The 14,066-nt window shown below is 43.0% G+C and overlaps 2 protein-coding genes and 1 non-coding gene across 6 annotated transcripts; 1 reads left to right on the plus strand and 2 right to left on the minus strand.

The window, feature by feature from the left end:
• Positions 1-1,477: 1,477 nt before the first annotated feature.
• LOC110500644 (HAUS augmin-like complex subunit 6) lies at positions 1,478-8,242 on the minus strand. 2 transcript variants are annotated; one of them, XM_021578127.3, is made up of 16 exons: positions 7,748-8,231; positions 7,454-7,549; positions 7,290-7,368; positions 7,045-7,177; positions 6,363-6,507; positions 5,966-6,028; positions 5,767-5,821; positions 5,480-5,653; positions 4,996-5,195; positions 4,652-4,781; positions 4,422-4,524; positions 4,244-4,322; positions 3,814-3,946; positions 3,360-3,446; positions 2,590-2,722; positions 1,478-2,485 (listed from the first exon to the last, which is right to left on the minus strand). In XM_021578127.3, the coding sequence occupies exons 1-16, from the start codon at positions 7,873-7,875 to the stop codon at positions 1,719-1,721; spliced, it is 2,505 nt and encodes an 834-aa protein (XP_021433802.3). In that variant the 5' UTR covers positions 7,876-8,231; the 3' UTR covers positions 1,478-1,718. The 2 variants fall into 2 exon arrangements, with proteins under 2 accessions (XP_021433802.3, XP_021433803.3); XM_021578128.3 differs by lacking the exon at positions 3,360-3,446 and having other exon boundaries at positions 7,748-8,242.
• LOC118943015 (small Cajal body-specific RNA 8) lies at positions 4,044-4,174 on the minus strand. Its single transcript, XR_005038752.2, has one exon.
• On the plus strand, positions 8,212-11,516 carry LOC110500645 (E3 ubiquitin-protein ligase TRIM16). Of its 3 annotated transcripts, none has more exons than XM_036958113.2 (7): positions 8,212-8,334; positions 8,442-9,071; positions 9,194-9,289; positions 9,498-9,731; positions 9,968-10,127; positions 10,245-10,304; positions 10,420-11,516. In XM_036958113.2, the coding sequence occupies exons 2-7, from the start codon at positions 8,481-8,483 to the stop codon at positions 10,947-10,949; spliced, it is 1,671 nt and encodes a 556-aa protein (XP_036814008.2). In that variant the 5' UTR covers positions 8,212-8,334; positions 8,442-8,480; the 3' UTR covers positions 10,950-11,516. The 3 variants fall into 3 exon arrangements, with proteins under 3 accessions (XP_036814008.2, XP_090070886.1, XP_090070887.1); XM_090214760.1 differs by having other exon boundaries at positions 8,223-8,334; positions 10,037-10,127; XM_090214761.1 differs by lacking the exon at positions 8,212-8,334 and having other exon boundaries at positions 8,431-9,071; positions 9,498-9,788; positions 10,420-11,505.
• Positions 11,517-14,066: the final 2,550 nt, after the last annotated feature.

Consider the following 14,066-nt stretch of genomic DNA (forward strand, 5'->3'; position numbering starts at 1 on the left):
TAAAACGACATTGCAGGAGGTTTAAGGTTTGAGAAACAAATTCTCTTGCAACAGTTCTGGTGGACATCCCTGCAGTCAGCATGCCAATTGCACGCTCCCTCAAAACTTGAGACATCTGTGGCATTGTGTTGTGACCAAACTGCTCATTTTAGTGTCTATTTATTCCCCCCCCCCCCCCCCGCACAAGGTACACCTATGTAATGATCATGCTGTTTTATCAGCTTCTTGATATGCCACACCTGTCAGGTTGGCAACGAACTGCTCACATCCCGGTTACAAAAATTTGTACACAAAGTGAAATACGTTTTTTTGTGCATATGGAACATTTGTGATCTATTTCAGCTCATGAAACAAACACCTTACGTGTTTAGATTTTTGTTCCGTGTATTAAGCAAAGCATACCGCACACTTTTCTTGTGTTCTTACATTTACGGATAGTCAGGGGCACAGACCAACATCATTTAAAAACAAAGCACGTGTTTAGTAGGTCCACCAGATCAGAGTCAGTAGGGATGACCAAGGATGTTCTTCTGTGAATTGGACCATTTTCATGTCCTTTTAAGTATTGGAAATGTAACAAGTACCTTTGTGTGTCAGGGACAATGTATGGAGTAAAAAGTACATTTATTTAGGAATGTGAAGTAAAAGTAGTCCAAAATAAAATTCTGAAGTAGATATCACCCAAACACTATGCTCACTGGCATACTGAAGTAGTGTGCTCTTCAATGACTAATCCTGGTTTCAACTGTACCAGGCAGACAGCGTGTATGACGTGTGGTGGAGCGGTTTGCTGATGTCAACTTTGTGAACAGTGCCCCAAGATGGGCAGGTGTAAACTACAGACAAACACAATTGCATTTTATCGATGGGAATTTGAATGCAGAAATACCTTGACAAGATCCTGAAGCCCATTGTCATGCCATTCATCTGCCGCCATCACCTCATGTTTCAGCATGATAATGCACGGCTCCATGTCGCAAGGATCTGTACACAATTCCTCTAAGCTGAAATTGTCCCAGTTCTTCCATCGCCTGCATACTCGGACATATGACAGCATGTTCCAGTTCTCTCCAATATCCAGCAACTTCGCACAGCCATTGAAGACGAGTGGGACAACATTCCACAGGCCACATTCAAAAGCCTGATCAACTCTGAAGGAGATGTGTTGTGCTGCATGAGAAAAATGGTCACACCAGACACTAATTGGTTCTGATGCACATCCCTATTACTATGTTATTGTATCTGACCAACTGATGCATGTGTGTATCCCAGTTATGTGAAATCCATAGATTAAGCCTTAAGGAAATCAGTCAATTGAAAAAAAAAAATGCATTATGAACTGTAACGCAGTAAAATCTTTGAAATTATTGCATCAGTGTAGTTTAGATGATTGAACCCCCAATAACTCCATGCAAGTGTAAACAAGGCCTTTACAAGTCCAGGAACTTAATCCCCAAAAAGATTAACCCTGATTGACATTGGTAACAATTTAATTCATTTAACAATATACAATTCATGTTTGTTTATTCTCACCCATCATGTCATCTTAGACATAAATATTTTTTTTAAAACTTGTTTCCATGTTAGTTTCAGACCATGTTAGATTGGCACACATATGTACAAATATTTTAATTGCATGTGCATTGAAATTAGTTAGCCTTAATTGTGAAAAAGTAAGAAACTAGAAGACTGCTCAGAAAATATATAATGTGGAGACACTACAGGTCGTCTATGGGGGAGAATGTGAACAGTTGCGGGAGGTTATACTGCCCTGTTCTTGGCGGTGAGGGGCTCTCTAGAGTGTCCAGATCCAGGGAAAAGACCTTGTCCGTCACTTCCACTGTGGCTGAGGTCTCCAGTGTTGCTGCCATCAGCCTGTCTCTGGCGTCCAGGGTCCTCTTGTCATGCTGTGAGAGAGAGGGCTCTGGCACCCCCTGGCGGTGGTCCATGAAGGAGGCCTCTCCAAAAGCCTGCTGGATCTTGTCCAAACGCCTGCGTGCATCCAGCAGGGCTGGCTCAGTCTCTGTGGGGAGGAGATAGGGGATGTGGGGGAGGAGCAGCTCTTCCTCCTCGGTGTTGGATATGTCCCTGGAGTTAATGGAGGTCAGGAGGCTGCTGTCGTTGCCCGGCAGCTCGGGAAGTGTCTCCTGATCTATACTGTACTGCTCAGGGAACACCTCTTGGTTGATGCTGAACTGGACCACGTTGTTGTTGCTCAGGCTATTGAGGTCCTCCATGTTGGAGGAGTCCCAGGACAGGGTGGACATGAGGGAAGCCTGCTGGGGGGCTGCAGTACTGCACCCATTGGTGGGATCCAGGCTTGTGCTCAGGGAGGAAAAGTCATGGCCAAGGGAGGCCTCATGTACCTCGCTGAGGGGCATGAGGCACCCACGGATATTGTCGCAGTCAAATGTAGCAGACAGGCAGGCCTTCTGAGCCTCCCCTTCCTCCACCGCCCTTTGCCAGGAACTCTTCACATCCAAAACTGAGGGGGGGGGAATGAAAACATTGCTCCTCTGGCCAACAAAAGGCAAAATTGAAGAGAGCATTCTGCCTTTCAAATTACATCAAATAAGGCCCAATACTCACTCAAACTCTCTGGGGTGCGTGGAATCTGCTTCCTGGTGGAGAAAGGGTCTTCGCCAAGAGTATCGAGTATGTCTCCCAGCTCAAGTCCTCGTAAACTTATGTTGCCAGGGCTGGGGGTCACAGCCTCCGCAAACTAAAAACGCACACAAACAGTAAGGAATTGAATATGTTAAGCAACATGGTACAGACAATACCAGTCATACACAGATCAGTGGGTTAGAACAGAAATTTTCCAATCGTGCCGAGCAGAACCCCTAGTTATTTAGTTACGTTCCAGTGTTCCGACCAGCATTATACAGTTCTGAACCGGTTCAAACCCCCAAAAAGTAATGGTTCAAATAGTTATTTTTTACCATTTAAAATCATCAGTTTTTACATTTAGCCAATCATTAACTCCAGCAATTAGCGTGGACAGAGCAGCTTGCTATGGAACATGTAAGCTAGTTGTTTACATGCTTGATGAACAGTTAAGTGCAGGCACGTGATGTGAGGGTGTGGATAGAGTGAAAGAGGGGTGAACATTGAGGGGGCTTGGCTTGAAGCGCTGAGCATCATGACATGTGAATTGGAATGGTTTAGGCCATTATTAGCATCCTAATTTCACTAAATTATATATTCTCCTCTGTTCCCAAAACCAGTTCCAACCCCTGATGCAGGTATGGATTGTCTGCTCCGTAGCGATTTCACGCAACTCGCCCCGGTCATCAGAGAGCAGGTATGCTATAGGGAGAGCTAGCGACGGTCAGAGCACCCCCATATGGAAACTGTACCCGATTTGCTAAGTTGTCCAACTCAGAGTCAAGGATCTGAGCCTTTTTCTTCACTGCAGAAACACGAGGAGTCTTCCTTACACTGGCCTATAAAGAAACAGAATGGTCACATAGGTGATTATCATACCCTGATGAAGACAGTTTGGCTGTTGAAACGTTGGTAATTACATTTTTGCATCCGAGCTCCTAGAGTGTGCGGCTCTTTTATTTTCAAGTTTTCTACTCCGCTAGCCAGCACCTCACCTAAATAGGTGTGCATTTATTTTTCTTCTAGATAACCTATGTGATTAAACATGTACATAAATTAGGGACATATTTTGGTATTCAGGGGTGACTAAAAGGCCAAAAGCCTTTAAATCTAAAAAACAGATTTATAACATTGAATGAGCTAAAAACAAAGCCTTAAAATATATATTTTTAAAGCCAATTAGGACGCCTGTTGCAAATCACCTACCGGCAGGTGGCTTGGTGAGGGAGCTTTGGCAGGGACAGCCAGAGGAGATTCAGAAAGTGCAGGGAGGGGAGTCAGTGGGAAAATGGCCACACTAGGAAGAGATGTAATCATCTCAACAGCTGGAGGGTAGAGGCTGTTAAAAAAAGAGAAAAAAAAGAGACCTGTTATAAAGACATTCTGTGGATCAAATGATGTTGGAAATATGGTTAGAAAAAACAAGACTGGATAACGGTTGTCTGCTCCGTATCTGTCCATTGCGATTTCATTCAACTCGCCCTGGTCATCAGAGAGCAGGTATGCTATAGGGAGGGCTTGTGACAGACAGAGCACAGCTCAGGACTGACCAGGTATCTGCCTCCCAACAACAGAGGAATCAGAATACTAGTTGCCCATTAACAATGAATGCAAGGCAAGCAGAGTTTTAATATACCTTTTGAGGGTATAATCCATTGTGGTAACGGTCTCCATTGGAACAGAGTCAGTCGCCACAGGCTTCTCCTCAGGAAATTCTAAGTTATGAAACCACCACAAGGTACCACTTGTTAAAATATTCAGTTAAACAATAAAAGCAACTTAGAAGTGGAAATCTTTTGTTTTGCTTTACTCACCGGGTAGATTGGCCGGATACTGAGAGAAGATGCTGGATTTGAAGCTGGCGTCAGTGGCCGGCTCAAAGGACAGAGGAGCCATGGGGAACAGAAAGTCCAGGGCCTAAAGGGAGAGAGAGAGAGAGAGTACAGCCCTCAGTCAGATTTGAATAGCCCTGGCCTAGGCAGTAGGGGCTGTTGCTGGACAAAGCCATTTAATACATCCATGTCAAACCAGAAAAGGCACTTACAGGATCCTTGTTGAGGAACGAGGTCAGCGGCGTGCGTTTCAAACAGTCCGCCCACTTCCGGTCCCACTCCGCCTCCAACTTTCTGATGAGGCTCTTCACCTCGGGAATTTCTTCCTTTGAAATCCTCTTCCTGTAAAGAGAGACAGTGGGATGCAGTGATGCCAGAGAGAACCGAGCTTGACAGTTTAAAATAGCTATTAATACTGTCCAAGATGGATTTAAATTGCTGCGGTCTTGTGTTAAAAGACAACGAATTACAAACATGTTAAATGCTGCTAAATGCTGCTAAACTGGGTAGTAGTTCCCCAACAAGCAAGCCTCTGCAATAGCAGTTTGTAGCCCACCTCATGACTCGGAGATCCTCCATGGCACGGGCCATCTGTAGGTTCCTCTCCTGCAGGTGCAAGGGGTGGAGCTGGGCAATGGGGGTGTGTCCTGCCACCCGGGTCCTTTCCTCCCCTAGGAGGACCAGAGCCTGGTGGAGCAGCTCCAGCATACGGAGGATGTTCAGCTGGCCTGCCTCGTAAACACTGCCCACACTCGACTGGCGAACACACAGAACTTACTTAGTGATAAACACTAGAGCAGTACCCACAGCACTCAGAAAGTTCCACTTATTTGTAGCATTTCCAGTACTAGCATACCTGATTCAATCAGTTAACTAAATGACAATTTATTAGTTTCATCGGTTGTGCTAGCTCTGGAACATAAACATGTGGAACAGCTGGGGTTACTTGAGAGGTTTGGGAAACATTGCACTGACATATGGACTAGGTTCCAAATGCACCATCACCCGCTAAGCTAAAAAGGCCTTTTTGCACATCTCACCAGGTGGGATAACTGCTCTATCTGCTCTAGCAGAACCCGGGGGATTTTGAGGGCAAGGTCCGTCCCATCCATGGTGTACTGGTCCACATCTCCCCTGATGACACTCTCCACCACCCGCCGCTCCTCCTCCAGGGTGGACAGCACTCCGTCCATGAATGACCACAAGGAGCGCACCTTGGGTGTGTTCAGAGGTGAAATGGTCAGACTATTGCACATAGAAATGTTATGAATGTCCATTTCTAATCATGTTATACAAACTATAAGTCATTTATAAAATGAAGGAAAACCTTCTGAATCTTGTCAGCTTGAGGGGTTCCCTCCTGTTCAACTTTCTTGTGACGCCTGCGCAGGGGAAATACATTTATTTTACCAGCTGCCATTGATTATTAGCACTCGGTGTATGTTTGATACAAAAAAAATTACATCTCAACTACAGTCCCAAAAAATATATACTTAAAAAAAGGGTAGATGGAGACTCATACATACTTATGCAAATCATCATACTTTGCATCTTCAGCCCTCCAATCTCTCAAAGACTTCACTCGAGACCTACAAGCGAGAACAGATGTAGAATGGCCAAAACAAGGCACATTTGAAAAGAAACAGTTGACTGGCAAAGGCAAGACATTCACCTCAGGGCATACAAACTCCAAACCTCTGTGACCACCTGTTTTACGAGGGTGGCTTGATGATTGCCTGCTCATCATTTGCACCTGTGCTAATTAGCCAGAATCACAACACACCTAACCAATTAAAATATATATTTTTTTTTTTATCTAACCGAATTGGTCTCAAATGTTTAGACACTTATAGGCATTGTAAAACACCAGTGTATCTACAAACACATCCAATGCCTGTGGTTTGTGTAGTAGCCATGACTTACTGGGCCTGTCTCTGGTACTCCTGCAGCATCAGGTCCTGTTCCACAGCTCCTCTCAGGAATCTGGTCTTGACCAGCTGAAACCGCTTCAGCGCCATTTCCACAGAAGAGGCAGGGGCTGCCGCTGCCTCTGGGACCCATGTGCCATCTAACACACATTGGCTGCGTTCACACAGGCAGCCCAATTCTGATATATTTTTTCACTAAATCGGTCTTTGACCAATCACAGACTATTCATATCAGTTTTTTCTCTTCTTCCAGAGCTCATCTGATATCAGAATTGGGCTGACTGAAAATACCCACTAGCTAGGATTCCATCCAATTGTTGACAAAGTGATTATTGTAAAATATGCCAATTTTCCCACCAGAGATGTTTCCATCAAAATTACTTCTTGCGGATAAAAAAAAATATAAAAAAAAAGTCTGTGCGTGATGACGTAGTGCACATAAAATAACTTTGCAGTCAAATCCCCATGTACCAAAAAAAAATTGTTAAATTGGTTCACATTTAACTCTACCGATGGTTGTCACAACAAAAAAGTGTGTTATATAGCAAATATGCCCACTGTTAATGGCACGTGCACTCTAACAATTTAATCCATTTTAGAATAAGGCTGTAACATAACAAAATGTGGAAAAGTCAAGGTCTGAATACTTTCCGAATGCACTGTATAGGTCTTACTACCTGTTGAAAATGTCTTCATCTCATGCAACATGACATGATTGGCTAGATGGAGCATAAGGTTGACGAACTTGGGTCCACCAGGCGAGAGGAATAGTGACGCCACCACTTTGGGAACTGTGCTCCCCTGCTCATCCTGAAAGCACAGATAATGTTCAAATACTTTAGACCTGTTGACCAGACAGTAGTCTGCTGCAACAAGTAGGTCAAATCGTGCACATCTGAAAGAAGACATGTCAAATCCTTACCATTAGATCTCGCAGCCAAGCACAGGTCACCTTACGGAATTCGGCATCTGCTTTGTGGTCCAACACTGGCCAGCAATGCCTGCATACAAGACCCAGCATTTTACATGATTGCAAAAAATGACAAATGTGTGAAAAGAAACAAGCCGGGACTGGGACCTTCATACCTGTATGCATCGTGGAAGCGTGCGGGGTTGAGTTTTTCTAACAGGAAATTGGTAACTATGTAGAATGCGTCCTTGTTTGGTTTGTCAAACATATTGCTGTTGGTGAGAAACTGGTGTCAAAACAGGCTTCTGACTGAGCTGAGAGAATCGAGTCGTTCTACCTATGCCTATTATTTTTATTGTCATGTCATCGCCAGTTTGTCTCACTGGATTGAAACAGGGTTGCAAGACTGATGTTGATACTGTCAACGCTAACTGTTAACGTTAGCTGTTACCACAACAATCAATACTTACGGTCCAAGAATGATGTGTTTAACATTGGCTTTGCTGGCTCCTGATGATGCTGCGACTTCGGGTTGAAATCCAAGACCCACAAGAGACCACCACAGATATTTACCGTTCGTTCTCTGAAGAGTCGACATTCTTCCAGCAAGCTGACAGTTTTGAGATCTAAAAGTGATCTAACTGCTAGCTAGCAGAAGACTGAAACATACGATGCAACTAAATTAACGGTAGCTAACTAAATTGTCTAGCTAGTTAACGTTAGTTGGGCAGAAAGCGAACATAGCTAGCGATAGTAACTAACGTTACCGTCGTCGAATTCCAACAAATGATACAAATACAATTGCCGTAAAAAATAAAGCATGTACACCATACATATGTAGTTAATCGACATTACGCATGCCAACTTCGATGAATGTCTTCTTCAAACCGCCAAATATTTCAAGAAGAAAATAATTAGCCGGATGCTGATCTGCATACTTCCTGTGTTGCGCATAATTTTGTCCCCTACAGATCTCGGATTGATCCTTCGCTGCTAGTCGATTCAACAATAAGAACCACATTTGAATTGTCATATCTTGAATTGATCATCACGACTGGTAAAATGTGTATTATTGAATTGGAATTAGACTAGTTCAACTAGGTGGCTGTGATATATTTTAATCGTCTAGCTGTCTAGATTAATTCACGTTTTGTTTGTATGTAGCATTACTGCCGGGGTGTGTCTTTGTGAGTGATCGGTGAAATGGCTGAGCAGGGAGTTCTCCTGGACCAGGGCCAGTTCTGCTGCTCTATCTGCCTGGATTTACTGAAAGAGCCGGTCACTATCAACTGTGGACACAGTTACTGTAGCAACTGTATTGAGGACTCCTGGGATAAGGATGACCCAACGGGTGTCTACAGCTGTCCCCAGTGTAGACATACCTTCTCCCCAAGGCCTGCTCTGATGAAGAATAGCCTGCTAGCCATGGTGGTCGGGAACATGAAGAAGACAGGGCTCCAGGCTACTTCTCCTACTCTGTGCTTTGCTGGACCTGGAGATGTGGAATGTGATTTCTGCAATGGGAGGAAGCAGAAAGCTCTCAAGTCATGTCTGGTGTGTCTAGCCTCTTACTGCGAGACTCATCTCCAGCCTCACTATAATGTAGCTCCATTGATGAAGCACAAGCTGGTCAAAGCCACCACACAATTACAGGACAATATCTGCTCTCATCATGACAAACTGATGGAGATTTTCTGCCGGACCGACCAGCAGTGTATCTGTTATCTGTGTACCATGGATGAACATAAAGGCCATGATACAGTCTCAATCACTGCAGAAAAGACTGAGAAACAGGTGAGAATCGGAGCTAATCTTAGTTATTGTGATGAAAACAACATGGCAAAAATCATCACATGTAGATAGGCATATGAGGCAGATTTGCCATGTAGCTCAATAAAGTGTTTTTTTGTCCACAGAAGCAGATAGGGACAAGTCAGCAGAAGGTCAACCAGAGAGTCCAGGAGAGGGAGAAAGAGTTGAAGGAACTGCAACAGGCTGTGGAGTTTCTCAGCGTGAGTATTGACCAGAGGAGATTAACCATGTCATCTTTGTTGCAGTCGTGTTGGGCAGATCATATGATCCCAAACCGCCTGGAGAAGCGTTTGATATCTCAGGAACCACAATGATATGATATTGCAATCTTCTGAGGCTCCAAGTCAGAGAAATATAATATACTTTTTAACATGAAGCCATCTCTTGTCTACATTTGTGTTTTAACAGCGCTCTGCACAGGCAGCAGTGGAAGAAAGTGAGAGGATCTTTACAGAGTTGATTGACTCCATTGAGAGAAGGCGCTCGGAGATGAAGGAACTGATCGTAGCCCAGGAGAATTCAGCTGTGAGTCAAGCTGAAGCCCTCATGGAGCGTTTGGAGCAGGAGATCACTGAGCTGAAGAGGAGAGAGATTGAGCTGGAAAAGCTGACACACACAGAGGATCACATCCATTTTCTGGAGGTAGCTTCACTGAGTGACCATCTGTCTGTTATTGCAAAAGGAACTCGTTATTCTGGGGTGGGTTTACCAAAGCCTTTGTAGCTAGCTAAAGTAGTGAGTAGTATGTTATTTATATAGTTAGCGGACTTCTACTTATGTCTCTCGTAGAGAGGCAAAGTGCTTCATTTTAGGAATTTGTTAGTTCACACAGAAGATTGACTGTCAAACATCCATACAAATAAATTCTCTCTCTGCAGAGTTATCAGTCTCTCGCCAGTCCCAGTGTATTTTCAGACTTGCCCACCATCGATGTCTGTCCTCTTCAGTACTTTGAGGATGTGAGTGAGGCTGTGTCTAACCTGAGAGAGAAGCTGGAGGGTATCTTGAAGAGAGAATGGTGCAGAATCTCCACCAGAGGTAGGTTAGAAAGTAGAGTTCCATCTGCATACTTTGATGACATTGAAGTTCTAGCCTACACTGCATTATATTGTCTAATCATAACACTCTTTCACTGTGTGTGAATGTGCGTTTCAGTGAATCTAGTGGATGTTCTACACCCACCCGAGCCCAAGACCAGAGCCGACTTCTTACAATGTGAGTCCAATTGCTAACAGTTGTATTTTCAATGGTACTCGCCACAAACCCTGAGATACAAGTAAAGAGGGGGACTCATATCATATTTTTATTTCTTAAATTTCTCTTCCCTCAGATTCATGTCGGCTCACCCTGGACGCAAACACGTTATACAGACAACTCTTTCTGTCTGAGCGGAACAGAAAGGTGAAACTGAAGCGCAAAGGCTACTCCTACCACAGTAGTCCAGACAGATTCACTCAATTGTGTCAGGTGCTGTGCAGGGAAGGTCTGTCTGGGCGCTGTTACTGGGAGGTGGAGTGGAGTGGGTGGAAGATTTATGCAGGAGTTTCGTATAAAGACATCAGCCGATCTGGGCCTGCAGATGATTGTCAATTTGGACACAATGACAAGTCCTGGAGTTTAGAGTGCTGTAGTAATGGTTACTTTTTCCGACATAATAATGTAAAGACTGAAGTGGCACGCCCTCAGTCCTCCAGAGTAGGAGTGTACCTGGATCACCAGGCGGGCACTCTGTCCTTCTACAGTGTCTCTGACACAATGACCCTCCTCCACAGTGTCCAGACCAGATTCACGCAGCCCCTCTATCCTGGGTTCTGGCTTCATTGCTTTAAGACCACAGCTGAGTTATGTGAGTTAGACTAGAGTCCTATGTCAGTGATGCTTTACCCTACTATTCAGTGAGTTGTTTATCAGATATAAAACTTTCCTTCTATGAATCTCAGAGGATTGACTCTCACAGATTGAGCTCTCTGTAGTCTAGATAGAATTTGAGGTTATTTTCCCCAAATTGTAGGATGTTTAAAATCAAGTAGTCAAGTTAATCAAATGTCTGTGTTAGTCAGACAATCCATATCACTAGTGAGATTTTACTTCTGAAAGTATGTATTAGGGCAGGCAATACATTGTTTTCAGAATGATCTCTGAACTTGACATGTCTGTGTGTTATTGCGTATTCTATGTCAGCAATTTTTATGTAGGCTACTGTGCATATGTTGCAGTCAGCGTTTTTGCCGGTATATTCAATTTGTATTTATCCTAGAACTCATGTTGCATCATGTTACAGGTCCCCTCGAGGTCCATATTATACCAATAGTTTTTCAATCAACTGAAGTAAGTAGTTTACTGAGCCCTTATTAACTCAATATTAACAATGCTGAAGCAAATGTAAACTGATAAATAAACTGCGTATTTGTTGAACATCTGATTAGCGTACTACTTCTTAAACCTTCAGAGCCTCCTAATGTCACGAGAGCAATCAGTCGTTGGTGTCATATTTACATTTGAGTCATTCAGCAGATTATATTATCCAGAGCGATTTACAGTAGTTTGCCTTGTTTCACAGCCTGAGGAGAACTGGAACCACTCTGGGCCTGCTCCTCAGAAAGGAATCCACCATTTGAGGCTTCAGAACCTACATTCTTTGTAGTTGTTAAATGGTCTTCTGACATAGCTGGTAGATTCCTTTCACTGGCCAGATTACTTGAAAGCTCAGGTGTGCAAGCAGACGTTTGTGCAGATAGACTTCGCTAAAAACTTTAGTTGCTTCTGACTTCAATTCAACACTGGATAATTTCTCAATGGTTGTCATTACAGGAGATCCAAACTTTTTCTCAGAAGGTGAAAGTATGAGGATGTTTGGACTCACCAAGCAGCCAGAGGATACAGTCTCTTTCAGATTGTTTTTCTCTGCTAGGGAGTCTTCCAGAAGACCACCAACACTATCCCTTGAAGCGGGGGAGAAAAAAAAATGGACTTTGTGCGATTTCTCGAAGCACATCCATTGTTCTTTACTCTCCTCCCTGGCATTCTCTGGAGTTGACCATAACAGCCATGACCTCTCCTGTTGACAGTGCAAGGGAAGCCTCAATGTCCACATTCTCCTTAGATGGATTGGTTTTGGCTTGAGAAGCAGCCTGTCCAGTGACTCCAAATTTCCGCAACTTGGCACAGATAAGACACCAGTTTCTGGGCGGCCTGCATGGCATATCGCCTGCCAGTGTCACACAACACTGGTCTTGATTTACCTGAGCTGGAACAGGAGATGATCAGTGAGATGTCAGAGTTCACCTGACTCACGACATCTCTGACCACAGATCTGGTCAATCCAGGTGAGCCAGAAGAGCAGGATTGATCACCCAGCGTTTGGAGAATTGTGGCCTCTGTGATCCCAAAGAGGGCATTCAGAGGATCTGTCAGTCGAGCGTCTCCTCGATGTGCCCTCTGCAACGACGTCTGGGAACTTCAAAACAAACACAAGAATTGATCAATCTTGACTAATGTTTACATATTGATCTCTACAAATAACTACTTTAAATTCACCTAAATCACAATAATTGTAATATTTAGTTCTCTAAAGATGTGGTGTCTGCCTTCTTACTTTACCATAAAAACAGTTGTTCTTTAGCTTTTCATTCTTAGAACTGTCATATGCTAGATTTCAGGGTGAGGATTTCTTCCGCTATATGGGAAACTGTTTTCACTCTATTCCCGTTATATTTTGTTTTAATACAAAAAAAGAGCATGATACTTATTTTTAAGAGGCTGTGGTGTCAAGTGCTTAGTTAGTCAATGTGATAAACTTCAGGTCCAACTTTCTATCAAATAATCACATCAAATGTTGACAGATTAACTTACAGGATTTCTCATGCCCTCCTGAATCACCTCCCACTGCCTGATTAAGACAAGTTAACATGTTCAGTTGTTTTGTAGTGGTCCAGACAGGGTTGTTGTATAAAGAATGGACGCTATTTAAAGATTTTGAGCATACCTATCAGTGAAATTCCTCATGAAATTGATGATGATTGGGAAGCAGACATCCTCTCGGGTAAAGTAGACTCTTCCGTAGTGCCTTCCTCCTGTAAGAGTTGAATTACTGCAGCTCTGTTTTGGTATTTATCTGGATACTGAGCTCTGGGTGAACAGAATGCCACTGAGGAACCTAAAGGACATGAGCTGTTTTGTTTAAAAAAAATGAATCTGAACAACAAAGGGCACACTAACGAAACAGTACACGTACTGGGAAAAGCAATAATTTAATATAGAAAAATATCTAACCTGCTTCAGAAGTGTTCTTGGAACTTGATTTTCTCTTCGTCTTCAAGGAAACAGATTTCAGGTACCACATTAATTATTATCCCTAATGTGTTGCACCAAGTCAATGCAGCCCATTATTTAGCCAATACATAGGCAGATAGTAATTAAAACCTAGCAAGGAACCCAAATGACCAGAGGACTAATCTTACCTTCCTCTCATTCTTCACCTGAACTCTTCTTTCTTCACAGTGTTCATCAAAATTAAAGTAAGAGTTTTTTTTATATGCATGAAGCTGTCGAAAGACATAGACCTGCCTCTTTTTTGTCTGACTTTGAATCAAGTTTGTAAAATGAAACAAGATCGCTTAACTGAGAAGGGAAAAAAAATGACCAAAGGACCAATCCTACCTTGACAGACTTGTCCTTCTCCTTTGGTTGAGTATCTGTTCCTTCACCTCCTTCATCCCTTTCTCCTGATGACTATCTTATAATTCATGTTATAAGCAACTTTTGTTGTTATAATCATCATAGCCTACAGTATATATAGTGTTCATGAAAATTAAGCTTTTTTTTTAAATATTTTAATCTGTAGACATTTTATAAACGTTTTGTTGAAAAGACTATAACACAAAGCTGCCAAAATAGACCTAGAGTGTTTTCATCTAACATTAGATCAAGTTTGTAAAATAAAACTTAAAAGCGCAGAATTGTGTCCTAGTTATAGGC

Source organism: Oncorhynchus mykiss, chromosome 21 (genome assembly GCF_057628025.1).
Source record: "Oncorhynchus mykiss isolate SJ-2025 chromosome 21, ASM5762802v1, whole genome shotgun sequence".
Classification (NCBI taxonomy): Eukaryota; Metazoa; Chordata; class Actinopteri; order Salmoniformes; family Salmonidae; genus Oncorhynchus; species Oncorhynchus mykiss.

Excerpts from the sequence above, each read along its gene's own strand:
- LOC110500644 (XM_021578127.3), bottom strand. The coding sequence starts at position 7,875 with ATGTCGACTCTTCAGAGAACGAACGGTAAATATCTGTGGTGGTCTCTT. Across the intron at positions 4,525-4,651 it reads CGTTCCTCAACAAGGATCCT|GCCCTGGACTTTCTGTTCCC; the intron begins GTAAGTGCCTTT and ends CTCTCCCTTTAG. Across the intron at positions 2,486-2,589 it reads ACGCACCCCAGAGAGTTTGA|TTTTGGATGTGAAGAGTTCC; the intron begins GTGAGTATTGGG and ends CCCCCCCCTCAG.
- LOC110500645 (XM_090214761.1), top strand. The coding sequence starts at position 8,481 with ATGGCTGAGCAGGGAGTTCTCCTGGACCAGGGCCAGTTCTGCTGCTCT. Across the intron at positions 9,072-9,193 it reads CAGAAAAGACTGAGAAACAG|AAGCAGATAGGGACAAGTCA; the intron begins GTGAGAATCGGA and ends TTTTGTCCACAG. Across the intron at positions 9,290-9,497 it reads AGGCTGTGGAGTTTCTCAGC|CGCTCTGCACAGGCAGCAGT; the intron begins GTGAGTATTGAC and ends GTGTTTTAACAG.